Genomic DNA, 27,085 nt, shown 5'->3' with positions numbered 1-27,085 from the left:
CAGAAATCTTTTTACATGCCTTGAAACCATTCGGATAGAAAGACACACTTTTGTTGTGCCTCTTATGGCCACAGATAGTATTGTGCAGACCTAGCAATAATAACCATTATAAGCTGTTACTTACAGTTGGTGATTATCATAACCTGCAAAAAAAAAAAAATCAGTCACATTTGCAAAAAGATTTAAACCATTTATAGACCATATCTTTTGTGATATCGGTTATTTGACGTCAAGATCAGTATATAAAGATATCTTTATATACAGTCTGCCATAAAGCAACAAAATAGGAGCTGTAATTTCTCTGCAAACATAAATGCATCGTTTCAGTCACCCAAGCTAAAATTACCGTACTGACATGCATATAGGACGTTTGGATATTTGAAAAAGCCAAGAGATGTTAAATTTGAAGACTATAAGCAGATGTAACGCATCTACAACCAAAGATTGCACTTAAAAAACAAAACTACAATTTTGCTGGAGAAAGCTACCACCAGTTGTCAACTGCCCACAGTATCAGGAGTAAATTATGGAGAACCCATCACTAAAAATTACGGTAACTACAGGGTTTCTTCTCTCACTTGTTCTTCTTTGTATTTATTTGGCCAGTTTAAAGGATTTCTTAACTTCATAGAGAGTCGAAAGCATGTGTTTCACTTGTGGGTGTTGTGTTGTTCATACAGTTTTTGCAAATTTAATTTATCAACGTTAGCCGGCTGCCTGTTCATACATGTTTTCCAGCAGCATCCTGCTTGCACACATAACCTGGACGACACTGAAGTCGGTTTCTGATTCGGTGTTAAGGGAAAAGTTAAAGGGAAAGTTAATGGAAACATAAATAATGATATTTAGCGGATAATTCACCGTTTTTCACCACTTACACTTGTGAAAAGTGTTCCACATCGAAACAAAAAGCCTGACTGCTATTTAAACCCACGCTCAGATTTGTGAAACTTTTATTTTGCTCATGAAAACAGAAAAATATAATTTCACTGATTATTTTACCATCCAGACCACATTAGACCAGGTCCAGATCAAAAACCACTAGCCTATACTTATACTTGCCATACCTGGACTAGATTAACAAGGAGATTCCAGAGATGCATTAAAACACAGTTTCAGATTTGTGAAACCTTTATTCTATTTGAAAAAACCCCCAGAAAAATTGTGATTTCATAGTTTTTCTCCCATCCAGACCACATTAGACCAGGTCCGGATCAAAAACCACTATACCTATATGGATTAGATTACCAAATAGGCTCCAGCGATTTAAGTACAGTGGTTTTTGATCTGAATGGGGAAAGAGCAGTGACATTGCCCCTTTTTCTGTTTTCATAAGCAAAATAAAGGTTTCACAAATCTGAAATTGGGTTTCAACAGCGTTACGGCTTTTGCCCTGATGCATAACACATTTTCATAAGTGTAGGTGGTGCAAAAACGAGAATCAGCTGCTAAACATCATTATTTATGTTTCCTTTAACTTTCCCCTTAGCTCGAGTTAGAAGCTGACTTCGGCGTCGTGGAGCTGGTGGGTGTTTGAAGCGCGGCGTCTGCAGCATAATTAAAACATGGCGGACTCGGAGGAATTTAGACTCAAACGATTAAAGGTAAGAAATACACTCCTGATATGTAATTATAGGAAGATTCGCTGCATACTAGCCACATACTGTGACATTTCGTTACTGTGGACTAGCTCCCAGTCGAGATGTGCATATATATAAGCTAACGTTAGCCAGCTTAGCTTACAACCATGCAACGCTAGCTCGCTGCATGTTTAGCAATGATGCAGTCTGACAATTTTATAATTAGCAAAACGAAGTCACTTCATGAAATACGACCCTTTTGTGAATCACCATAGCCTTTATTAATTCAGCACTGACACATTGTGTGGCAGCTGGTTGCACAAAGCCCCCTTTGCATAGCGCAGGGCTGCTGCGAACAATAAAAAAGTGGATATTTAGTTGAAGTTAAATGTTCTCTTGTCATTCACTTGCAGCAACAGCTACAATGTCTTAATTGGGTTCTTTGTTGTGTGTCAGTATAGAATTACAAATATGCCAGAAAGCAATATTATGCCGATTTTCAAGCGGAGTTTGGTGGGACGCCCCCTCTTTGCAAATGATTGGGCAGCATGAGGCCTGCAGCCATTACCATCAATAATAGCAAGACATTGATCAGGATCATCTTTATTGGCCAAGTATGTTTACACACAAGGAATTCGACTCTGGTTTAGTGGCTCTCAGTGTACTTACACAGAACAACAACAACAACACATACACCTGGATTGACTGTATATAGGTGAAACCTTTCCTGTGAACTGTAAACAGGATACAAATAGTGCAAAGAAGTGAAGAGTGCAAGGAATGATGAGATGATATATAGTTATGTACATATAGTAGGTAACATAAGTTAGTGGTTCTTAAAGTGGAGTCCTGGGACCCCCAGGGGTCCTCGAGGGGGTTCTAGGGAATTCCCAGCAAAAAGGGGAATAATTTAATTTCATCATAATCCCATCTATAAGTAACACAGTGACAGTCAGAATATATGACTGTTTTGGTCATTGGATTCATACACTTTTTGTAACGAAACATCTAAAAATCAGCTGGGGACCGTGGTCTAATTTGGGTCAGTTTAGGGGTCCTTGGTATGAAAAAGTTTGAGAATCACTGAAATAAGTTACATGATAACAGTAAGGCTCAATTAGCTAGATCCTAAAACGTTGGTAAAGAGGCTATCTAGTGAACTAGGACGTTATCTGATGATGTTGTGAGGAGGTGTTGTTCCTCGTTATAACCCGGATAATAACAAATAAACTAACAATAACACTAGAATATAAAAAAGAAACATAAAGAGCCCAAATCATATCTTCCCTTATCACCACGTTCAGATACTTTGTGTATTGGCCGTAGGCTGTCACTGCTCTATTACCATTCTGTTTATTATTATGTTACTCTGTGTTAGGAAAGGGAAAAGGTTGGATTTCCAGTCAACTGTGTTGAAAATGGGTTCACTGCTGGAGGCAGACTGTGTACAGTCTTGTCTATAGTGGAAGAAGACAGTTGTATGCAGTAGTTGGACCAGTAGACCTTTTCACAACAGGCATTTTGACACGTAGAATAAGAAAAGCACAGTTGTATTCAACGACATTAACAACGGTTGCACTCTGTTTAGGTGCCCCTGTTCCACGGCCCTGATATTGTGCATGCTGTGTCACTGGCATGACATAGTGGGACACTTCAATGGAGAAGAGGCATTGTTAATGTTGTTAGTTCCACCTGTGCTTGTCCTGTTATGATCAAATAAAATATGTGCTGTTCAAAGGCCTGTGAATTTAAGTGAAGATCAAAATTAACCACCACACACTGGAATGATTTTACTGTGACTTTATTAAGAGCAAACAACACATTTAGCCTGTAGCTTCTTCAGGTTGGCTCAGCAGAATTACATGAGTACTTGCAGGTGTGATAAATGCATCTGGGTCACATTAATTTTCACAGTTTTCATTTTTTCAAAGTGTTTCAAAGGTGAGCATTTTACAAAGAACATGACTAATATTACACAAAATTACATTTTTCAAAAAACATAGCATGGTTAATATTACACAGAGTTACAAGAATTACACCATTTTACATAATTTTAACTTAATTAAAAGAACTAACTCCTGTGAACAACTGACTGAAGAGGATGAGCTAAGTTCCTTAGAAGAACAGACAAGAACAGACAACCGGTTCTACAGTTGTCCCTCTACACCACTAAATCTGAGAACCTAGCGGCTCATCTCTCCCTAAGCGTCCAAAATTACCAGTGGAGAGAGATCAAATTAGTATTTTCATATCACAGAAAAGAACTCAAATCCTGTGTTTCATTAAGTCTATAAGGTTCAATTGTTATTCAATTCATAAATCCAAAATGCCTCCCTTCTTAAGATCTGGTTTATCAAATTACCACTTCTTGGATTAGGTCGCACTCTTTTAATGCCAATAAATTTGAGGGAAGTAGCCGAGCCATGGTTTTTCTCCTTGTAGTGCCTAGCAATGACATAATCCATATTTCCATTTCTGATGGCAGCCTTGTGCTCAGCAACTCTCAGTTTAAGATGGTGCTTTGTTTGGCCTACATACATTAAGCCACATGGGCATTATCAAGATATAAATGACATGGGCACAGAGACAGTTAATGAATTCTTTTATATCATATTTCTTTCCTGTATGAGAGTTATTAAATGTCTTGGTATCAAATGTGTTTGAACAGTGTGCACATTTTCCACATCTATAGTTTCCATACACTTGTTGAGAAAGCCAGATAGTTTGCGCAGGTTCCTTATACATAGAACTAACAATATCACTGACATTTCTTCCTCTCTTGAAGTAAAAACAAGGTCTAGAGGATGACAAATGATTCAAACTTGGGTCACATTCTAGGATTTTCCAGTGTTTGTTAATAATCTGTTTGACTTGGATAAATGCTGTACAATATTCAGATAGAAAAGTTATTCTGTTTTCAGTGTGTCAAGGGGGAAGATTTAATAATTCTTCCCTATCTATTCTGTTAACTTTTTCAATAGCTTGATTAATAATTACCTGGTCATATCCCCTTTGTCTAAATCACTGAGACATTTCTTTAGCCTTAGTTTGATGATCCTCTTCCTTAGTACATATTCGTCTCAACCTCATAAACTGACCATATAGGATGTTGCTGATCATACGGTCAGGGTGGAAACTTGTAAAATGGTGTTTCTGTCAGTTTCTTTTCGATAAATAGATGTCTCCAATTGTCTATTTTCATTAACAGTAATCAAAAGATCCAAAAAAAAAATTTTTTTTTCACAGCTGTATTCCATAGTAAAATGCAAAGTGGGATGAGTGCTATTTATATAGTCACTAAATGCCATAAGAAACAACCATGTATAAATTAATACTCATCTTTAAGTGCGTAATATGAACACATAATTGATTAGAAAAATACAATTATTGACTGAAGAGTTTAACACTGTTGCATTGTTTTCTGAGATTACACAAGTGGAGGTCTGTTGGGCATTTTCAAAATCTGATGGTTCATTAAGTTAGTAAGATGTGAGAATCCATTTTTGTCGTATTATTTTATTATGGTCCATTATAAGGAAGGAGGAGTGGCACATATGCATATAAATGGAGCGAGGATTCAAAATAAAACATGAATATCTGTCTGAATGGTGGAATGACATCTTGAACTTATTTTTTCTAATAGAGAAGGACAGATTTTTACCTCAGCAGTCAGGGTGCATCTAAGGAGAGCCGTAAAAACACCCTTTGCAACACAGTCTTTGTAATGAACATTTTGTTGTAGATGCTACTAAAACGGATTTGATCTGTAGAAAATTAATTTGTCAGATATTGACATTCATGTGTAGAAGAGTGAAGTGCATCATCCCTAAAGTACTAATATGAATTACCCCTTTGAAACAGCTTTTCAACCAACGTTTCCCCCCCTTACAGCACGAAGAACGCCTATCTAGAGTATTTGATGAAGTGATGGGGCTGGGAGACTTTGCTGATTCTTCCAGGGGCTCTGCAAGCTCCTCCAGGAGCGGAGATCAGGATGAGACAAAGGGAGTAGATGAAACTTCAGGACAACATCAACCGGTGGAAGAAGAGGATAGCAACAGTAGCAGACAAGAAGAAAAGATAGACAAGGGGATAGAAGAGTCATCCTTCCCTCGCATTGCCTCCCCTTCCTCTGACCGACGCTCCTCCTTTACCATGGGAACCAATGAAGGTGGAGGAGGAGGAGGAAGCGGAGGGGCGGCGTTTGATGACGCGCTGGACGGCCTTCCTGTGTATGGGCCAGAGGAAGACGATGAAGACTGGCACTTTGCCCTGCCTATGGGCACCTTGGAGGACGTTGATATGAGCAAGATGAACAGAAATGACAAACAGCCAGAACAAGGGAACAACAAAATTCAAGAGGATCCCTTTGCTCGGGAGTCCAGAGAAGAGGAGGAGGACCAAGAGAGGGAAGGGAGCAGTGGGTCTGCCAACACCTCCCACTCCTCCCAAGACCACACGCCCGAGAACAGCCAAGGTAAAGCTTCATTCACACACATTCATACAGTTTTAAAGGACACGATCAATCACCAATGCAATATTGACGGTCCTGACACACCAAGACAACCAATCTGTGGGGTGTCATTACGTGTCTGTGGCCAGTTATTACCTCTAGTTAGTGGGTTGTGTTGGCGCTGTTGGTTTTGACAGAGCCAATTGCAACTTTTTGTCTGACACATTTTAATTTAGTATTCTGGGTATATAATTAGGCCATTTAGTTGGTTTGTTGGTCTCTCCTAATGTTCTTTGGAGTACAAATTTGGCATGAAACACTGACAAGTTATTTTGATAGTAGTTGAGTCTAGTTCTTTGAGGTCACCTGGGTGTGTCGGGGCTTGGTGTGACTTGCCCTGATGAATGGCACACATGTGCATGGGAATTGAACAGCTTTTGTTTGTCCCAATAAACCCAGTTTGCTAAGACTGTTTTCCATGGAAAACTTAAGAAAAGCTAGCTGAAATGCTTTGAAAAAAATAGTTATATGTTTGGCCTGATATTGTATGCAACAGTATATGTGCATTGTCCATCAGTTTCAGGTATTTATTGGTTGGCACATGTGTAGTTTAAAACTTCTGGTTGAAGAGTGTACTGTTCTAATTAAATATTTTCTTTTCTACCTCTCTGTCAGATGGAGGGGTCCTGAACCAGACAGAGGAGACAGAAGACAGCCAGCAAGGAGAGGTAGGAAAAGTTTACAATGCTGGAAATGTAACATACCCAGGTTTAACATATGCTCCTCTGGAGCAGGTTCACTGCATCTCTGAGGCTCAGCTGGCGCAGTGATCTACCCTCCTTAAAAATGATCTGCCATCTTGAGGATGAAAAGCCAAGGTGTGGCTAAAATTCATTCATTAACCGTCTCATCTCGCTTCTGCATGTACTTTGCCACAAGACTCAGAAAGCTGCTCTCTGTTGACCTGGGGTGTTTTATGATCAGAGATTTCTAAATGATATAATAAATGTTTTTCAGCATTGGAAAATAGACGAAATGACAGCAAGATGTGTGATTGAATACAAGTCAAAGATTGTCAAGTAACTGCATTTAAAAATCATTTGTGAATCCTCAGCGATTAATTTCGAATACCCTTTTATTATTTCAGAGGTCAGAGGCAGCTCCAACAGAGGACAGTAATCCCCCGATTTCCCCGAGTATCAACATTAAAGATGAGCCTATTGATGAGGGTTATGACGCTGCTTTATTGCCTCAGAGCTCCATCAGACAGATCAAAGAGGAGCTGGAGCATCAGGAGGTAGGTGTGGGGAGAGAAAGTTATCATTATTTTGTTCAGTATCGGGTGTTGATTTGTAATTTTCATATTAGATAATACAATGGAGGATTCATCAAGTGTCAGCAAGTGAATAACAATATATTTGGCCTGAAGCTGTCGACATGCTGATTGATGCCACTAAAATTACATATTTGTTATAACAATACAAAATATTTAGTTAGATTATATTTATATTAAGAACTTTTACTTTTGAACATGACTTAAAATGCTTTACAGACGAGGCTTTGGAGGTTTAGGAACATGTACAGTATTTAACTTCTTAAACTAAACCTCTCTTCTTGTTTGCTTATTCAGGAGGAGTTGAGGATCAGCTCTGTTTACTCTGTAGGTGGAGGGAACACCTTTGCGTCCCCTACCGGTGAGTTGATAAGTTTCTCTTTTTTTTCATTATGACATGTTTTCTGTCATTTATTACCACAGTTATTCTTTTGCAGTGGTCATATAAACATTTTTCATGACATGTCAAATGTTACTGGTACACCTGTGTTTTGACTGCTGTAGCAAATTAAAATGTGGAAAAGATTTATTGGTTAAACTCTGTAAGACTAGTAAGAGTTCAACCCAAAGGGAAGCATTAAAATAATTAAAATCATGATTTCTTGGCTTTATCAACCTTTCTCTTCTTATTCACTTAAGTACCAGCAGCAGTCCCAGCTCCCCCTCCAACGGCCATTTTTATCCCCGGTAGAGGAGCTGTCCTACAAGCCATGGCTCCCCTTCCTGTCAGACCACCAGCTCCAGTCCCAAGTTCTCTCCCAGCTCTGACACAAATGCCCCCACGCCCACCTCACCCCCCCATTCCCGGTAGTGTTCGCTGCAGTGGCTGCTCTAAGGTACTGTTGCAACACTGTGCTGCTGACATTTAAACGGAAAGACAAAAGGATCTAGAAAAAGTTGCTCCATAAAGTATTAATGAGATAAAAATGTTAATAAAAATATAAAACTTAAAAATTAACCAGCTGTGTTTTATACAAAGTAATCAATCCATTTATTTGATGTGTTCATGAGTTTCATGGTTCTGTAAATGGTTCTAGGTTCTGCTAAAAGGCCAAACAGCATTCCAAAGAAAAGGCTCGACGCAGCTCTTCTGCTCCACAGTCTGTCTGACTGGCCATCTGCCTCCAGCCAACAAAAACCGAACCTGTTTCCAGTGCAACAGGTATATTGTGGTCTCCCAATTTCATGTTCCCGTTCCAAGAATTAACTTTATACTGGTGGGTCATCGAGGTCAGGACTTTACTTTGCTGCCATTTGCTTACAGTTGGCCTATAAAACATGAATGGTTCATGTGAAACCTGATACATAGTAATAACCCACTGTAATCATGTGTTTATTTGTTTGTTTGTTTATTTATTAATAATGTTATAATTTTAACAATACAGTAGTCTACATGACTAGAAGTAATTATTCCTTACCTTTTGTCCAGGTAATAAACATGGAGGGCCTGTTCCCTTAAAACATTGAAGTTTGAATACAAAATTAATGCACAACCACTGAAGGCACTTTTCACTAGTCATGAGTGATATTTCATGTGCTCTTTGCAAATGTCACTGGCAGCAGCATTTGACTGAATCTTGACATTATATAAGAGAATCCAAATACTTTTCAAACGGTGCACCTTCAATGTATAACAATAATACGCTGATTTGGAGCTTGGAACCAAAGCAAAGGAAATTGCATTCACTCTAGTCACCTGCATAACACATGCAGTATGTTCTCATTCAAGTGAATGGGAAGGTGTGTCCAAGCTTTTGACTAGTATTGTAAATCATGTGCATTTGATAGGTTATGTTTGTTTTATCCATCCTCTAACCTGCCATCATCTTGTATCGCTTGTATTTTTTCACAGAGAGATTCTTCAGCCCAGGGACATGATCACGATTCCAGCAGATGACAACGCTTTCATGCACTTTTGTGGCCAGTTCTGTCTGTCTGTCTTTAGACACAAGAAGAAAAATTCTGAGAAGGTCATTGACAAATGGGTTGACAAACGACTTGAGAAGAAGCCTGAGAAGCCACAGGAGAAACCAGCTGAGCGACAGCCTGACAAAATTTTCTGCAGTGTGTGTAAAATCGCCAACAGGGTAAGATCCACAAATTTGAAATGAGCTTTTATGACAAAGACAGATTTGGGGTCAATTTTATTTGCTCCACAGTCTTATTGTCTATGTTGTCTTTGTGTTTGACTGTGATATGTCTCCAGCAGATTGAGCATGAGGTCAGCCATCAAGGTCGTCTGCACAGACTCTGTAGTGATGCTTGCTTTGTAACATGGCGCAAGATCCGACAATTAGCCATGAACTGCTGTGAAGGCTGTGGACTTTACTGTAATAGCAACTCGGGCTCCTGCCAAACACTCGTGATTGAAAGATCTAAGCTCAACTTCTGTGGTCCCACCTGCATTGGCACTTACAAACAGGTATGTTTGGTCTTTTCTTTTTTTTTAAAGAAGAGAGAAATTATTATCCCTTTGGTTCCTTTTTTAAAAGGAAGGATGTTATGCCAGGTTAGTGTAAGTTCTAGCCAACTTTGCGTGATGGTAACACAAACATTTCAGCTTCAGGACCCAGTAATCATAGAACATCCCAAAAAAAATCATACCGCACCTACATGTTTGTAAAGCAAACAGTCATGTGATTGCTGCCAAATGTAAAACTCTACAATACTTAATGTGTTACAGACTTGCAGAAAAACGGTTGAATGTGCCTACTGTCACAAGATGGCCATAGTGTCCTCCACCATTATGGAACGAGACCAAAAGGGCAAAGTTCAGCTTTACTGTTCACCTGTCTGTGTGGAACAGAGTCGACCACCCCGACACACTCTCAGCGGTAGGGTGCACCACAGAAACACATACTTACGTGCAAGAGTACACTGGTATATGCAGTACTTATATCACAACAGGGAAAGCTTGTTAAATTATTTATTAATACACATGAATGCATGTTGACATACTAGCAGGTAGGTTGTTTAATGTTACTATTATCTCCCTAGGTACTCCATTCCCATGCTGCCTGTGCAAGGTTCCAGCTGTTCCTCAGTATCATCTAGCTATGGTGGACGGCACCATTCGTAACTTCTGCTCCTATGACTGTGTTTCTATATACAGGGTAAGGGTACCAGGATTATTGGAACTGTTTTTAATATCCAACAAGAAAAAAGATTGATGATGGAACATCTGTCTGTCTAATCCCCATAGATTTGACCGTGCTGTTATTTTCCCTCCATCTGTTACAGAAATCCGGTCACGCCTCTCAGGCAGACATGACCAATGGAACCTCCTCTCCCAGGGACCCCTCCCTCAGAGATGCCCCCAGACCAGGGCCGTCTGCCGGAGCCAGCTCAGTCCCTCCCATCCCTCAGGACTACCCATCTTCAGTCCCCTATCCCGGCCATCATCCCAGTAATACCTCAGTGCCCCCATTGGTGCCTCCCTACCCAGCCATGTCCTCCCCCTCTGTCCCGGGGCAAGCCCAGGCCAGAGCACCCCCTAGTCAGCCCCTGAAACCAGCGGAGGGTGGACCAAGTGACGCCTCCAAACTGACCTGCCATCAGTGCAGCAAACAGTTCAACATCAAACCGCTGCTATTCAGTCACCAAGTAAGTCATGCACATACAAACACTCAGTATATACATAAACACTAACATCCTTATTGCTACCTGTATTACCTGAGTGTAGCACTCATCAACTAATACTAATAATCATTTTTGCCTGCAGGGTCGTATCTCTATGTTCTGCAGTGAGATGTGCTGTGAGCAGTATAAAAGCCAGAAAAATGTCCTGGCATTGTGTGAGTGCTGTAAACAGGAGAAGGTGCACTTTGATACTATCAGCTACAACCAACAAGACCTCTTCTTCTGCAGTGAAAGTGAGTTAGTTCACAGTTCCCTCTCCTGTGAATTATTTTGAATGTCATAAACTAAAACTTCCATCTCAAACATGAGCAGGAATCTCACTCAATTCTAAATCCCTTTATATGATCTGTGTCAATGGGCCTGTAGGCTTATACTTGTCCTATCTATACCCCACTCATTGTGTGTTTCAGGCTGTAAACTACTCTTCAAACATGATCTGACATCTCGTAACAAGGATCACCCCTGGCGTCCCTGCAGCTACTGCTCCAGCATTGGCCAGAAGATGCTGCACAGCCACTATGGAGGCAAGATGGAGGAGTTCTGCAGACCCCACTGCATGTCCCAGTACACTGTACTCTATTACGGGGTAAAGTAAATAGTTCTTCCAGTACACTTTACATTGTATGCTATTGCACCAAGAAGAGTTCAATGTGGCTGTGTTTTTGTTTTACCTTCTCATCTGTCTTTCTCTCCCTCCTTCTTCTTCACTCCTGCCCAGATGGGTCGTTGTGACAGTTGTAGGAAACAGGGCTACTTGACTGAGAAGCTGCAGTGTTTGGGTTCAGTCCGTAACTTCTGCAACTTGCCCTGCCTACTGCAGTACTGCTACATGCATTTTGAGACGAGCCAACACACCAGCAGTAATGGTACTGGAACGGCCCCACAAACACCACATGGTAAATCGTGTTGTGTCATATCAGTGTTACATGATGTAATGGAAAACTAGATGTGGCCAGTTCCCATTGCAATGTTATTGTATTGCGAGAACATGTTTTTGGGTCAGCTAAGGACAAGTTAAAACAATCACAAATATTTTTCCATGTCAAGTATGATTGATCCCCTCTTTCTCTTCTTCCAGCTCCAACTCAGCCCCACCACTCCTCAAAGATGAATCCTGTCATAGCTGATGTTGTCTCGTTGGCTAACGGCTCTGCCACTCAGCCCAGCGTGTCAGCAGATACGGCTCTGACTGGTTAGTTCACACACATAGCCCATACACATAGGCTGTCTTAAGTACATCTCTGCATTTTTGAGCCACTTGTCCCGGTCAAGGTCATGTTGGCCCCAGCTACCTCATCCAGCTCCTCCCATACGCTTCAGGCATCTCCAGGGTCTAGACTGGGGTCTCCTCACAGTCATCCATGCCAAGAATATTGATTGATGGTATTTATTTATTGGAACAGTGTAGTTTTTAACATAAAAGATGCACTGCACCGGAGTTAGCTCAAAGCTAAGTTACATCCGCAGTCTCTCACAATCATAACATACAACAGCACAACAACAAACAGTACAAAGCAAAAAATAGCTTGATTAATTTAAGTTTTCCTTTTTAAAACTTTCTTACTTTCTTACATTCTTTCTTTGATTTTTTGTAGCCTTAAAATGTTCCAAGTATATAAAAATGAATTATTTATAACACTAATTGTAGGGGCTTCAGTAACATTAAAAAAAAAAGAATTTGAGACTTTACTTTCCTCACTGTCCCAACTGGCCTCTTTACTTTTGGCTGGCAGATGTCATGATTGAGTGTCCACATGGCTTTAACAGTATTTACAGTAGGATTATACAGTCATATTAGTTTAAAGCATGGTTTTAATACAGTGTTGTTCTTTTGCAGGAGCACTTCCAACCTCCAACGTAGACGGCAAGAACCTAGACCATGTACGTAGTTTGTGTGTGTTACTCTCGCAGATCTTAACTTTTGAATGCTTAATTATTGAAAAATTGTTGAAAAGAATAGTATTTCGCAATTGTTTTAAATATTTGATATGAGTTCCAGTCAGCATGCTTATCTGGGTTTGAGAATTAGTTCAGATCTTCTTTGTTCATTTTTATCTAGGCCAGTACTCAGACTGACGCCATGCGGGTGCCTGTGTCCCGTCGCCGTCAAATGAAGAACAAGTCAGTTCTCTGCCGGCCGTTCACCATGGACCAAGAGAGCATGTGTCTGCTGCCCACACCTTCCACTGAGTCAGCAGGTAACTACAAAAAACACTTGAGCAGTTTAGTTTTGTTATTCCTCGTTCACACAGGACACAGAACAGCTGCACAGCAGGAATTATGTGCACCATTTCTGGCTACATGTACAGCAGCTGTCAATAAAATGCACTACGGGAAGTACAAATGCCATGTGCTCAGCTTACTGTACATTGTTCACACAGACATTACAACATTATGCACTTGAAATGTTTTTTTGGTAAACATAATGTTGCAACAGTCTTAAACATTTCCCACTGTGGATGTAAATTTATAATGACTTTCTGTATACTGTGCACACTGTGAAGGTGCTAACTCTTCAGTAAAATCTCTCCAGTATGTGTTAAACATTTTCACCCAAAACATATACTAAAACAATGTTTGCATTGCCAAGCACAAAAATTAATACTCACAGTCTTTTGTAAAAAGGTTAAAATGCTCAAAAAATAGAGTTAATAGAGTTGATCCATTCGAGTCTCACTTTGAGGGAGATGCAGTTTTCTTATGGCAGAAGCTGTGAAATTGGAGTGGGTGGATGTGCAGTGTAGCATACAGTAAAGGTGGAAAAAGAGAATTGGTTGGATGCATGAAAATTTAGATAAAATATCATCACAGCAAAGACAACATGTCACTGAACGCTTTGTCATATTATATTGAGCATGTTTGAACTGTCACTGTCCACACAAGGATTAAACTGATATGTTGGGTTAATATTGATGATCTATCAAGAACAAAATCTACACAATAAATGACAATAAAATGAAAGCACTGATTTAGCTTTCCAAGACTATTGCTGGTCTGACCTTTATGTAGGCTGTCACAAACTTCACCTTTCCTTTTATTCATTTATTCAGTTACTCATTTATTCAAACATTCGTTGATCTGTTGCTCACGACTAGCTGTTTCAATAATTGCACCAGCTTTGATAGATAGCGCCTCGCAAGTTGACCTGCCGTCTGCGGAAGCATCCACATCTCCAGCACCGTCACCAAAACCTCAGGGAGAAACTCAGCCAAGTAACGGCGTGCCAGCACGCTTAACCGGACGCCATTTCCTGGGCAAGAGGGAGACTGACTCTGACTGTAAGGTCTGCTCACACTACAAGAGGAAGAGAGGAGAGGAAGAACAGGAGGAGAGGAAGAAGCAGAAGGTGGAGGAGCCAGAGAACAAAACGGAGGAGGAGGCAGAGGGTGCACAGGGAGTAAACTCAGTTGATGAGAAGGATGGGGAGAGTAAAGAGTCGGAGCACTCTGAAATGAAGGATTGCGAGCAGAATAGTGGGACAGTGCGGAGGCAGACGTCGTTTTACTGTAAAACGTGTTCAGGAGAGCCCAGCCTCTGTCCTGTACCCTGTTTTGAACTCTACCACACAAGACTCATCTACAAAACACCTCCTGAACTGGAAAAACAAGGTGAGCCTTCTGAATAACACAGATAATCGATGTCAGTTTTACTCTAAATATCCAATATCACTTAGTAAAAAAGTTATTGTTCGTAGCACAGCTGTATCCAAGGTGTCCTATATTGTGTTTGTGTGTGTAAATTGTGATACTATTTTAATGCCATTGCAATCAGAATAACAACTATGATGTACTGACATGACCTTTGGAGATTTATGTGCTTTTTCAAGCTATTTCAACTGACTTAAGAGGGTCGAGTGTGTCACCCGAGTTTTTCTCTCCACAGCCTCCTGATCTGCTGACATGAGGAGTTATCTTCCACCCTGACCCTGGACAAAGATTTTAACAGCTACAGGGCTAACCGGTTGTGTTCACACTTACACTACTTTTAGTCATTTTTGTTTTTGTGGTTTTGAAAACCATATTCACGGCAAATGCAACTGGAAATGCTGGATGGACCACCATTAGTTCTTATTAGTTACATGAATGTGAACTGGTAGTGTAGTGATATTATGCATTTGAAGCAGTGTTTCTGTGTTTTTATGATGAACTAAAGATGGCAGTACTTGTCATACATTCTGCAGAACAGATTGTCATGGCTGTTTGTGTCTGCTTCATATAAAAGGGTATTTACTTTGTGTGGGGGATATTATAAGTGGTCTAACAGATGGGATGACAGTCTTGACAAGGTTGAAATACAGAGTACTGTAACATGGTAGGAAAAATAAGATTTACTTTATTTATTAATTTGTGTCAAAATACACTTCATTATAGAACTTCATTACAGTTTATTCCAGTTATGGCACATTTGTCAAGTGTCTTAAAACTCCTGAATCTATTGTTCCATTCAGTGATTTGTGTAAGTTGCCTCAGGAAATGGTCTGTAATGGCGTACACATGTGTGATGTGGCATCACTTCATGTCCCGGCCTGTAAAGTCATGACCTTATCGCATATTTCATCGCATAACACCCATCATACAGTCTGTAACCCGGTTCTTATATTAATTAAGGTCACTTGTGCCTAACTGCCTCCCCAGATGCAGCCCACAGAATCTGTTCTTCCAAAATGTAGCATGTAAACCGGTCACATTTCATTGGTCTTGAATAAGCAAACACGCTGTTTGTTTGTTCACATGTTTAGCAAATGGCTGCTAAACGAATGCCAAATGCCAGCAAGGCAAAATCTGTAAAGCTAAAACTGAATTTTGCTCAACAAAGACATGCAGATTCATGGGGCTGGATCCAGGCAACCATACTAACAATGTGATTTTACTTTGTGTGTAATACTTGAGTACTGAATAAGTATTAAATGATTCTTTGTTTGATTGCAATTCCCTGTAAAACTGGGACTCATTTTTTATTGAATTTTCATTCAGCTGCGATAAACTCTGTATCTTACCTCTAGATCAGGCACAGATTCATCATAATCCAGCTGTAATTTATAAAAGAAAAAGAAAAACAGTAATAGCTCCAACATGGCAAGAGAAAGCATTACTTCAACTTAGATTGATATTGTTCAAAAGCAGTACAATGCAGGTTTGTTTGCCAAAATAGCAGTAGATAAAAATGAATGTTCATGCCAACGGTTTATTATCATTTTAATCCTGCTCATTTATATTAGAGTGCATATGATTACCTGTAATTCAGATTAAATAATGTAGAAAACACCAAGGTGTTCAACAACAGCTGTCAAGTTGTTGCACAAATGGACCATTTCCCTGAGAAAGTCCTCTAGACCCAATGGAGGGTTATAGGTGTATATCTTCGGGTTGCACTGTTACTGCCAAAATAACCAGTGGATGACTGGATTACAGTAGAAGATGGAGGTTAGGGAGTTTTTGATAAACCAGGATGAACCTTCCAGTCAGTCATACTTAAAAATGCACTAACAGGTATAAATGAGGCTACAATCTGCAATCACTTGAATTTTTTAAGTGTCTGAGTGAAATAAAAAACATTTATTTGGATGTTCACTTAACTTATTTGTACTGTTAAGCTACATTTTAATGTTCAGTTTACTATGTATGTGTCATGTATAAAAGTTTATGGTTAAATTCTTTGCTGTACCTCACTACTGATGCAGTTATGTGAACCAAGACTGACTTCAATTCATCCATCTGTTGTTCAGTTGGTTCCAACCCTGCATTACATTTCTGAAGTTTACTTTTTTTTTTTTTTTTTTTTTTTTTTACTTATTTTACAACCTACTTTATGTATGTTGGAAATTTTTGTTACTTATCTACTGTAACTGCATGGTTTTTTTTTCTGTTTTTTTTTAAATAATTCAACTGACATGTATCCGATTGTGAAATCATGTTCCATTATTGCTTTTGCTTGTTTTAATCAAATATTGTCAACACCTGAAGAAAAAGTTGTGTTTTGGTAAATGCAAAAAAAGTCAATAAATTTAATTTTAGAGTAAAACTTTGTGGCGAAATTTATTTCTTCAAATTTACCTGCCATATCACTTACAAATGGCCTCCATCAGTATGAAAAAAACCCAAATGTAATTCATGACTAAATAAATATAGAACCTACAGACTGCAATAATCAGTATGAGGTGTGTGTGTGTGTGTGTGTGTGTGTGTGTGTGTGTGTGTGTGTGTCTCAGTAACGTTGAATGTAAGAAAGAAGTTTATAATGACTTTGGATGTAAAACTAACTACCCACACATGAGAAACACAGACGCATCAGTCTAAACAGAACTATGAAGTATCTATAATGTAGTAGCTAAATAGTTTCTATTACAGGTGGCTACTATCATTTTAAATCACTTCAAGTACGTTTAAAAACAGAAAATTAGATTAGACCAGATTGTTTTACCAGTTGAAAATTAAAGTCAGACAAGTGCATGAAAATAATACAAATCAATAAATATAACACATAGAAATATGTTATCATAGATAAAAAATACATGGAAACAATATGCACACTGTAGGTCTCTATATAACAGAGAACCAATGAACAATTAAGATGTTGTAACCAGTCGAGCATTCATGGTGTCTTTCAAAGAAGCTAAAGAGAAGATATGGGTTGTAAATACATCTAATGGAGACAGTAGAACTAGACACTAACATTTTGCCCTAAGTGCAAGAAAGGTGAGAGCTGATTTATTACAAGTATTGTGTTCAGCAATGTATATTTACACTTATTCAAACCTTAAAAGATAGTGAACAGAGTCGTGAAGAATAAAAAAGATGTTAAATCAAACCTGTTTATTTCAAGCGGCAGTTCTGCTTCAGTTAAAACAAGTGTGTAAATCAAATCTGTAACAATTTACCAAGGCTGTTCTCAATTCCTACATCAGCAGTGTTTGACATTTGACTTTTTGAGTTCCATCCGTGATACATACACAAGTAAATAGACTTATATTTGATTGTGAAATTTGTTAACCGACAGATTAAAAAGGAAGCTTTATACACTGATGACTGATCTTCCTTCTGAGAACTAAGTCAGTATAGCAGATTTGAAGTTTAGAAAATCAACTGCCGCAGATGATAAAGCCAATTTGATACTGGTAGTAAGTTGTGAATAGTTGTGACTTGTGTATTTTCAAAAATCACTGGATACTAAAGACATTTTTAAAAGATCTTTTCTGATATAAAGTCATGAAAAGTTAGTTAAAGTTCCTTGAAATGTTAAGACTACTGATGCATCTGACAGCATATTTCATTAATATGTTGTCATTCGTATGAATTCAGAAAGACCTGTTGCACAGATAAGAGCTCTTTGGGAAATGCCAGAACATCTGAAGTCAGGTTACATGTAGTCTGTAGATGTTTTGCTATTTCAGTTCAGTTCATCTATTGTGAGACATTTGAAATTAACTGTGAGGATTTATGAGGAAATGTTTTCTTATATTAGTGAAACATTCATTAACAGGTCCACTCACATGAGATAAAAGAGAGTCAGACCAAATGCAATCTCATATAAAGTATTGTACATAGTATTGTATGTACTGTGTATAATTTTAGATGTGTATCACAATAGCCTTGATAACAACATGATGATAAATGTCATGTGTAGATCTTGAAAATATATATTTTTTTAGTTTACTTTCACCAGCAAGAGAGAAGATACACCTGTCATTAATATTCTGTTCATCATTTTTAAAATCATTTTAGTAAAAAAAAAAAAAAAATTCAAAGTGACCATTTAATTGTGACCCAGTTAATGTGTTTTAGTCACTGAGATTTTAGTGTTTTTTGTCATTATTTTAATGTTTTTGTGCTATCTTTTGTCCTTAATTTACATTCTTGATCATCTTCTTGTCTCATTTATTTCTCCTCTTTTTATTTGCCTCTTTCTCCCTGCCTCTTCTTCTTCTTCTTCTTCTTCTTCTTCTTCTTCTTCTTCTTCTTAATCTTTCTTCCTCTCATTTCCTGTTCCCTCCTTCCTCCAGCTCTGTCTCTGCCCTCAGGCAGCTGCTCAGCAGGAGAGGAGAATGTGAAGGTGTTAATGGTGCCAGTCCCAGTACCAGTCTTCATTCCAGTGCCTATGAATATGTACTCCCAGCACACACCTGTTCCAATGGCTATGCCCATGCCTGTACGTGCCATTACATTACATATAACACTGAATTGAAATACCTGCTGTCTGTGCAGCAGTAAAACAAATGTTAAGTATTTTTTCCTATATTTTCCAGGTTCCAGTGCCCATTGTAGTACCACCACAGAACAAGGATGTAAAAGATGCAGCCGTCCAATCAGATTCTTTGGCTGTGAAGGAAGAAAATCAGAATGATAGGCATGTCTCCGGGGCAGGTGAGGTCTTATCCTGACTAACATACATTTAGATTGTATGTAATTCTACAAACTTTAGATATTTTGGCTACATTAATAATGTCTCTGTTAATTTTTTCTCTGGATACTGTATGTTTGTGCATGTGTACAGACTATAGTGGAGATGTAGAGTCAGAGGTGGTCCCTCCCATAATCCACAAAGATGAGGAGACTCCTAAAGCAGTGGAAGCCCACCTGCCACTTACTGTAAGTTCAGAGGGGAGCACAGAGTCAACTGTACCCCAGCTTAATACCCAGCCAGAGGAGGGCACGACAACAAGCGACCCACCTACCACCAGTGCCGAGCATCAACCTCCCTCTTCTCCAATGATGGATTTGGAGAGTGACTTCCCACCTGGTGAGATATAAATTAAAGTTATAGTCAACCCCAAATCAATCTGTCAAAAAACTTGAAAGCTTTCACATGTGTAACTGTTTGAATGCCAGCACACAAATAATATTATTGATTTGATGAAGATAAACAACAAGTGCTGATAGAAAAACTACATAACTACATACTCGACAGCACACACACAATGTGACTCTAACCTACAGGTCTTTTGTGTGTGTGTGTCTTTTTTGCAGAATCGTTGGATCAGAAGTCATCTGTTCCACAGCGAGGAGTGAAGAGACCCAGAGAAGGTTTCTCCGGCCGGAAACGGGTATGACTGACACCCCTGATAGATCAGCAGTCTTTGGGTAAACTCAGATTCATTTTAACCTTTTACTCTTCAGACTTAAGTTTGTAGGCAGTTTGTTTCTATTCCAAAAACCTCTCAAACCAAGAGTACCTCCCTGTTCTTGGATGTTATGTGTATTTATAGAACCAAAAAGTTTTCAAATTCACGCACTTTTGGCCAAGAAGTGCAATTCTCTGCTCACAGTGAACCTTTCAGCCATGTCAGTCATTTTCTACACTACCCAGTATTCATTACTCTTCTGTCCATCCAGGGTCGAAGGCGAGTTGGTTCAGTGGACCGCAGTGCGGCGGCATCTCCAGCCACCTCCAAACTGAACCACCTGTATGGGGTTAAAGCCTGGAGGAGCTGGGTCCAACAACAGCGCAAACAACCCCAAAAATGTGAGCCTTCATTCTCTTTACTGTTTTCTGTTGTCTCTTCCTCTAATCCACTGGTTGTTCTCTTGAATCTGTTTTATCCTATACCAACTGTACTGTATGGTTTCTCTTCTCTGTAGCCGGTCCAGTAGATATTAAAGAAGACATCCTTCAGTGTGACTCTGCTGAGCTGAGCTTTGCTCTGTCTCGCTTCATCAAAGAAGTGCGTCGGCCCAATGGAGAGACATACAGCCCGGACAGCATCTTCTACCTTTGTCTGGGAATACAGCAGGTACACAAACATTGTGTCACGGGTCTTGCTTCTTTTAGTGTGGTTCTCCTTTTCCCTACACTTCAACTCATTGTTTTCTGTCTCCCTCTCTGCGGACAGTATCTGTTCATGAAGGGCCGCATAGAGAACATCTTCACTGATGAGCTGTACAATCAGTTTGCCTCCGAGATCACTGGGATGCTGCAACTCTGGAGGCCTAAACTACTACCTAGTGGTATGACCATTTAAAGCTGCACTAATAAATATTTTTATATTAGCAATGGGTCAAAAGAGTACATGTAATGTAAAAAGGTTGTCATAGTAAGAAACCCACAGCTCTACAGAGAGTTTTAGCATCTTTCAGCTCATTGTTTTGGTTTCACAGCCTGCAAGTTTAATGTTTTGGTTCACTCTCATCGACATCATTTCTTAACTATAGCAGGCAGCTGTTTTTGTTTTTCTTCTACCTGCACAGCACTAACAGACAAAGAGATAGACAAAGTTAGCAACTAGCTGGTGAACAAAGTGGAGCACTTAGAAGCTAAGATATTTCCTCCAGGAGTTGGTGGAGACCAAAACAGAGCTAAAAAGAGAATAAATATTGGATTTACATTCATCAGGTGGACAGAAACATGACTCTAAGGCTACACTTTGTCTGCTGGATGTGCAATTGGCCAACTGTTTGCTAACAGGATTTTCATATTGATTATTAAGTTGTTTCAATGTCGTGTTTACAGCTTGTTCTGCTGCCCCCAAGTGGGCAAAAATAAATGAATTCTGCTTTAATACAACCCAACACCTATGGGCAGTAGGTCGCTTTGATCAATTGTGTCCCCACTTCCTACTTCCTCCTCCAGGTGGCTTTGTTTCCTCCCGTGTTGAAGAGCACTACCTGTGGGAGTGTAAGCAGCTGGGCGCCTACTCACCCATAGTGTTGCTCAACACGCTTCTCTTCTTCTGCACCAAGCATTTCCGCTTCACCACGCTGGCGCAGCACCAAAGCCTCTCTTTTTCCAACTTTACTCGCCACTCCAAACCCTGCAGCCGGACCGGCAAAATCCACTACCTCCAATTCCAGAGAAGCTGTGCTGCCACACCGAGCCGAGAGGTGACAGGTGGGTGTCAGAGAACAGCACATGTACATCTTTCTAAATAAAAATTGTATTTTCAAGCTGACCATTTCTTTCTGAACATCAACAATTTTGTTTCATGTATCTGCTTTCACCATTTTTCTAAGCATCAAAGCCAGATTCATAGATTGACTCCCTTTCTCAAAAAGCAAATTATGTTAAGAAATATTGATTAACTGAGTATTGGAACTTACTGTTGTTTTTAGAGCGAACCAGAAAAAGGCAGGAAGAGGAAGCGGGAGACCTGGAGATGCTAGAAAACGTCACCAACCCTCTACACTGTCCAGTCAGACTCTATGAGTTCTACCTCTCGAGATGGTAAGACATACAAACACACAAAGCAAAGCTACAGGCAAACTGACACATGAAGACAACAGTACTTACAATCATATATATGTTAACAACAACTAATAAAACCGAACTTGCTCTCCAACAGCCCAGAGACGGTGAAGAAGAGAACTGACGTGTTTTTCCTCCAGCCTGAACAGAATGTCCACACACACAGGTCAGAATCACATTTAATAAACCTGGTGATGTCCAGATATTTCTCTCTGTAAAAGCTTTTAAGAAAAAGATGTCTTTGAGGTAGTGTGTCAGTGCAGCAGGTTCACCTTTAGATGAAGTACATGTCAAATATGAAAAACAGTTGTAGTAATGTAGGACTTTGTTTTTTGTAGGGATTAAACAAACAATGTTTAATAACTGAGCTTTAGAGATGCTGGTGGGCAGATTTTGACCTTCAAACAGGCTAGCTGTGTCCCCATTTCTCCAGTCTGAGCCAGGCTAACCGGCTGCAGGTTTCAGCTTCATATTTGTACGACAGACTGCGATATGAGAATAGTATCAATCTGCTCTTCTAAAAGCTATTAAGCATATTTCAACCTTTCCAGATCTGAGAGGAGAAAACATCAGGGTAATGAAGATATGAAGAGTTTTCTCTTTATGTTAAAACTATTACGTGGAAGAAATATGGTTTTTCTGATTTTTTTAAATTTCCATTTCTGACCTCAGTTCCCACTGGTATACTTGTCAACCATTGGAGCAGACCACTCTACAGAGCATGCTCACGCGCATCTTGGCTGTCAGAGAGCTTCACCAGGAACTGCAAGCAGCCCAACATCAGTCCTCAGCCGCCACCAATGATGACAGCTTACAGTGATATGAAGCTGTTTATCCACAACCCTCATTGCAACAGAAACCTTCGCTGATGCTGAACAGTTCACAGTGAATTGAAGCTTACGCTCATCAGTCATTTCAGACTGAGACTGGCAGGTCTCTGAAATGTGGAGTTAATGTAAGGACGCTGAATACCAGGCTGTCAAAGACAGAAAGGATACTTTGTCACAGGGAGACACATTTAAAGGACTTTATAAGTGTGGGATCATGGTATTTAGTTACCTCAGTGGCCACCCCCTCCTCATATAAATGCACAATGAGTTTACAAACATCTGATACTGTTAGATATGAAAAAGGGAGTGTTAAAGAGTAAATCTTCTTTTCTCACACCAGAGTGACCATTTATCACATGTGGCAGGTTTATTTACTACCAGTAATGGTCCTCACCAAGACTCTCAGATAAACTCCACAATATTAGAGTGGTGTAAGCAGCAAACTGCTTGTGAGAACAGTCAGTGCTGAATGTAGATGAGTTTACATCCATCTGTTGAACAGAAATGTGTTGTTTTTAGTGTTCACCCTCTTTGTATCAGCACTTTTTAACATGGAGCATATTGACTAATATGAGCTTTGAAGGTCAATGCTGGTATTTTTGGATCAAAGCTGCCACGAGAAGATACCATCTCCCTTTAAATTTCACCAAAACCTAACAGAATTACAGTTTGAACAGGTGTTGTTATCTAGCAATGTGGTGCAACCTTGCATAGCTGCACTAAACTTGGTAACACATACAGCCAGTGTAGTATTTATCAATGACAGAATAAACATGTAGTTAAAGGATAAGGCTGAGAATATTCTATATTTTTTATTATTGTCACCAAATCCCATGAAAAAACCAGAAACAACACTGTTTTACTTGTTGAGTTTCTGACTTCCCTACTGTTACTGTGGTTCTCAGTCCCAAGCCATTCATTCCTACTAAATACATAAATCTTTAAAGAAACATATATATATATATATATATATGTAGAGGTAGGAATCTCTGTATGTATGTATGTCCTTTGCGTATCTCTTGAACCGTTCATCTGATCGACTCCACACTTGGCGGGTGTATGGCTGGGGATTAAGGGGAGTGCAGTGTCGAATTTGGTGCAATTTGGACACGTGATAGATTTAATATTAATGAACTGTGAATAGACCAGCTATCAGTGAGCTGCTCCGCTCTGTGCAGGGGCAGGGCAGTGCTTCAGGACTCTGCCAACTGACTCCAGCATGTCAGAGAGACCAGAGATGAGGCATGACATGAGTCAGAGAAAAGTGCTCTAAAAAGAGAAAAGTAGACAGTGAAAACAGAGCTTTTAATAAAGAATGGACACTCTTACCCCGTGTCTAGACAGAAAACGTAGCGTTAGCAGCATGTTTAGCAGATCAGCAGCAGCGAGTGACTACACAGGAGGCATTCAGGTACAATGTTGAGTGTAGGCCACCCGCGTTTTGGATCCACTCAGAGTCCAATACACAATGACTGTATTTGCATGCATAAAACGAAGGAAATACTTTCCATGGGCAGTACAAACAAGTTTGTATCATATGTTCTGAGACCGTGGCAATTTTGAAGCGCCACTACAGACAAAGCACAAATCTTTGGAGGAAACATAGCCACTCAAATCCAAACTGAAGACACAGACAATAGGAACGATCTAAGAGCCCAATATGATCGATCCACTTTATATTAGGATGCACATTATTTTATTTTTCAAAGCGGCCCCTCTTTTACTTTAAAAGAGAAAAGAACATTTATTTACTATTCAACTACATATTATTTATAACATCTGTGTATAATAGAATATTAGTTTCATTTCTTAAAACAGCTGGACAGTGTAGTTTTTGCAAACACACAAACAGGAGTAAATAGTGCATTTTGTTGGGGACTACTTTCAGCAGCGTATTAATACACATTTGATGCTTTAATAGTGATAATACAGGAACATAATAGTGTTTGACTAGATGGAGTACTGCGGCACAAGAGCTAATTTATTGTTGGTTTTGGTCTTTTTATGGGATTTGTTGACAATAAGAAAAATATGCAGTATATTCATCAAATTAGAGGTGGATGAAATTGACTCGCTGACATTTGATTAAAACCCAATATTGGATATAACATGTTGTCAAATCAATATGTATCAATGTAACCCTTCTTGTAATGTTAGAGGAGACTCACGGTGCTTCTTTTTTTGTTTTGCTTTTATTGCTAACTAATTATCTGATGTTATGTTGTTCTCATTTTAGATTCTTGATGCTGTGAGGCCTTATTTCCTTCCATTGGCATCGCCCCCTTTTCCCTACACACCATCCACTTATTACCTCTGGAGTTATTGTATGTAATCCTACATGTTTGTCCTCCTTCATACACTTTTATGTCTCTTCCTTCCTTACAGTGCCATTATTTTTTTCCTCTGGGACATATTTTTTTTTTTTTTGTTTTTTCCCTTCCGTCCCCCATTTTCCTTTGTTCCCCAATTTAAGGAATGGTGTTGGGAGACTTTGTGTTAGCAGAAGACAACTCAGTACTGGCAGAGTACTTTTCTTTGAGGGTTTTCTGTATTATAACTAAAGGTCCGTATGGTTTATGTATTATGTATTATTGTATGACGGTGTGCCTAAGATATTTACCACTGTGGTCAGCAGTGGTAATAAGTTTCTTCTCATTCCTGTTATATGTAATAGACCTTAGATTAGGCATTGCATTCTGAACTTCTTTCTAATTTGGGATAAGGATCGTCATGGTGACTCACACCATAGACAAAACATGGGAAACATGATTGGCGCGTAAGTCATCTAAAGCTCAAACACAGCACACCACTTGTCAGACACTTGGCCCAAATTTGTCTGAACATACTAAACACTTATGCCTATACTTCCATTGATGATTGCCATTTAAATAAAATTTGGATTGTATCTCATTGACACATAAGACAAGTAATACTCATTATTACTGCAAAATATTAAATCATCTTAAGATTTTCTGAAAACAGAAATGAGCATGTCAGAATTCAGCCGGTTGACCAGAAACTTAAAAAAAAAGAATATAAAACACATGTTGCTATGTTGAGATCTCATTTTATTCTGTTGCTTGTGGTAATAAATACTCCACTACCCACAACACCATGTAGGGCAGCAGGGAGCTGGTGCATTTGTAATGCATCCATTATTACTTGCAATGGTTTTTGTTGTCTCAGCTGTTATTTCATTCTGTTGTGGAGGCCAATGTGCCTTTACTTCGCCTCATGTCATGTCCATGTTTTATATGAAATATATGTTACAGTGTAAATGACTTACAAAGTCTACAAATCAGACCAACACAAGGTCTGGAGTTGAAGTGATCGATCCTTCCAGCACTCCCTGCGAAGATTTAAGCATTTAATGTTGACTGATAGTGATGGTCTCAGAATATAAGACTCTGTGTCACCGCTGCTGGTGTCAATGAAATATTACTGTCTGAATATTATCACTGCTGTCTGAAACTCCCATTTAAAGGTTGTTCAGCAGGAATAGGCCCGAAGACAGTCAGATGTTTTTTATCATCATGCACAACTGCTATATTGCCATCAAGTATTGAAAATTCATCTTATTCCTTACTTTCCTTGGTTGCAAGGAAAAACATTTATAACGAAAGCATGATGGAAATGAAATGTGATGTCGAGAGTGTACTTGAAGTTTGTGCAGTTTTGAAACATTGATTCATAAAATGTTTAAAGTTTTTTGTGTTTGACTTGATTTTAAGATCAATTTATCAGTGTGTGTCTCACTTTCCTCACTCACTGAGTCCTCTATTTTCTCTCTGTTGTCATGGAGATTGTACCCTGAGTTGAGATTGTTTTTTCAAACTGCTTCCACTGTCAATAATGAACAATTAAGGTGAAAGGAGTTTTTATATATTCATAAGTGCATTTACAATATATAACATTTACTGTATATATACGCCTGTAATACAACTACTATAGTTCACGCTGAAACAAAAAACAACAACAAAACAAACAAAAAACAAATTGAAGCCACAAGAGGGTTTTTTTTCAAGCTACGGCCTAAAGTTGACCTACATCAATTGTTAATTTCACATGACAGTGT

General features: G+C 39.1%; 1 protein-coding gene across 3 annotated transcripts; it reads left to right on the top strand.

The window, feature by feature from the left end:
• The first annotated feature begins 462 nt into the window (after positions 1-462).
• Positions 463-26,965, top strand: si:ch211-266o15.1 (zinc finger MYM-type protein 4). Of its 3 annotated transcripts, XR_010931762.1 has the most exons (30): positions 463-1,604; positions 5,442-6,057; positions 6,709-6,761; positions 7,181-7,330; positions 7,664-7,727; positions 8,006-8,202; positions 8,404-8,528; positions 9,219-9,453; positions 9,576-9,788; positions 10,050-10,200; positions 10,364-10,479; positions 10,607-10,969; positions 11,088-11,238; positions 11,416-11,591; positions 11,724-11,901; positions 12,084-12,197; positions 12,843-12,886; positions 13,065-13,203; positions 19,005-19,150; positions 19,248-19,365; positions 19,496-19,741; positions 19,969-20,045; positions 20,335-20,464; positions 20,581-20,732; positions 20,832-20,946; positions 21,569-21,826; positions 22,048-22,159; positions 22,278-22,346; positions 22,853-23,135; positions 25,247-26,965. XR_010931762.1 is itself a non-coding variant. In XM_067613459.1 (29 exons), exons 1-29 carry the CDS (start codon positions 1,566-1,568, stop codon positions 22,998-23,000), a joined length of 4,695 nt encoding a protein of 1,564 aa, XP_067469560.1. In that variant the 5' UTR covers positions 463-1,565; the 3' UTR covers positions 23,001-26,965. The 3 variants fall into 3 exon arrangements, 2 of the variants coding, with proteins under 2 accessions (XP_067469560.1, XP_067469561.1); XM_067613459.1 differs by having other exon boundaries at positions 22,853-26,965; XM_067613460.1 differs by having other exon boundaries at positions 464-1,604; positions 5,472-6,057; positions 22,853-26,965.
• Positions 26,966-27,085: the final 120 nt, after the last annotated feature.

Source organism: Thunnus thynnus, chromosome 16 (genome assembly GCF_963924715.1).
Source record: "Thunnus thynnus chromosome 16, fThuThy2.1, whole genome shotgun sequence".
Taxonomy (NCBI): domain Eukaryota; kingdom Metazoa; phylum Chordata; class Actinopteri; order Scombriformes; family Scombridae; genus Thunnus; species Thunnus thynnus.
This window is presented reverse-complemented; position numbering and strand designations above follow the sequence as displayed.

Coding starts and splice junctions, on each gene's coding strand:
- si:ch211-266o15.1 (XM_067613459.1), top strand. CDS start 1,566: ATGGCGGACTCGGAGGAATTTAGACTCAAACGATTAAAG. Junction 19,151..19,247: donor CAATGGCTATGCCCATGCCT/GTACGTGCCATT, acceptor TATATTTTCCAG/GTTCCAGTGCCCATTGTAGT. Junction 21,827..22,047: donor ACCGAGCCGAGAGGTGACAG/GTGGGTGTCAGA, acceptor TGTTGTTTTTAG/AGCGAACCAGAAAAAGGCAG.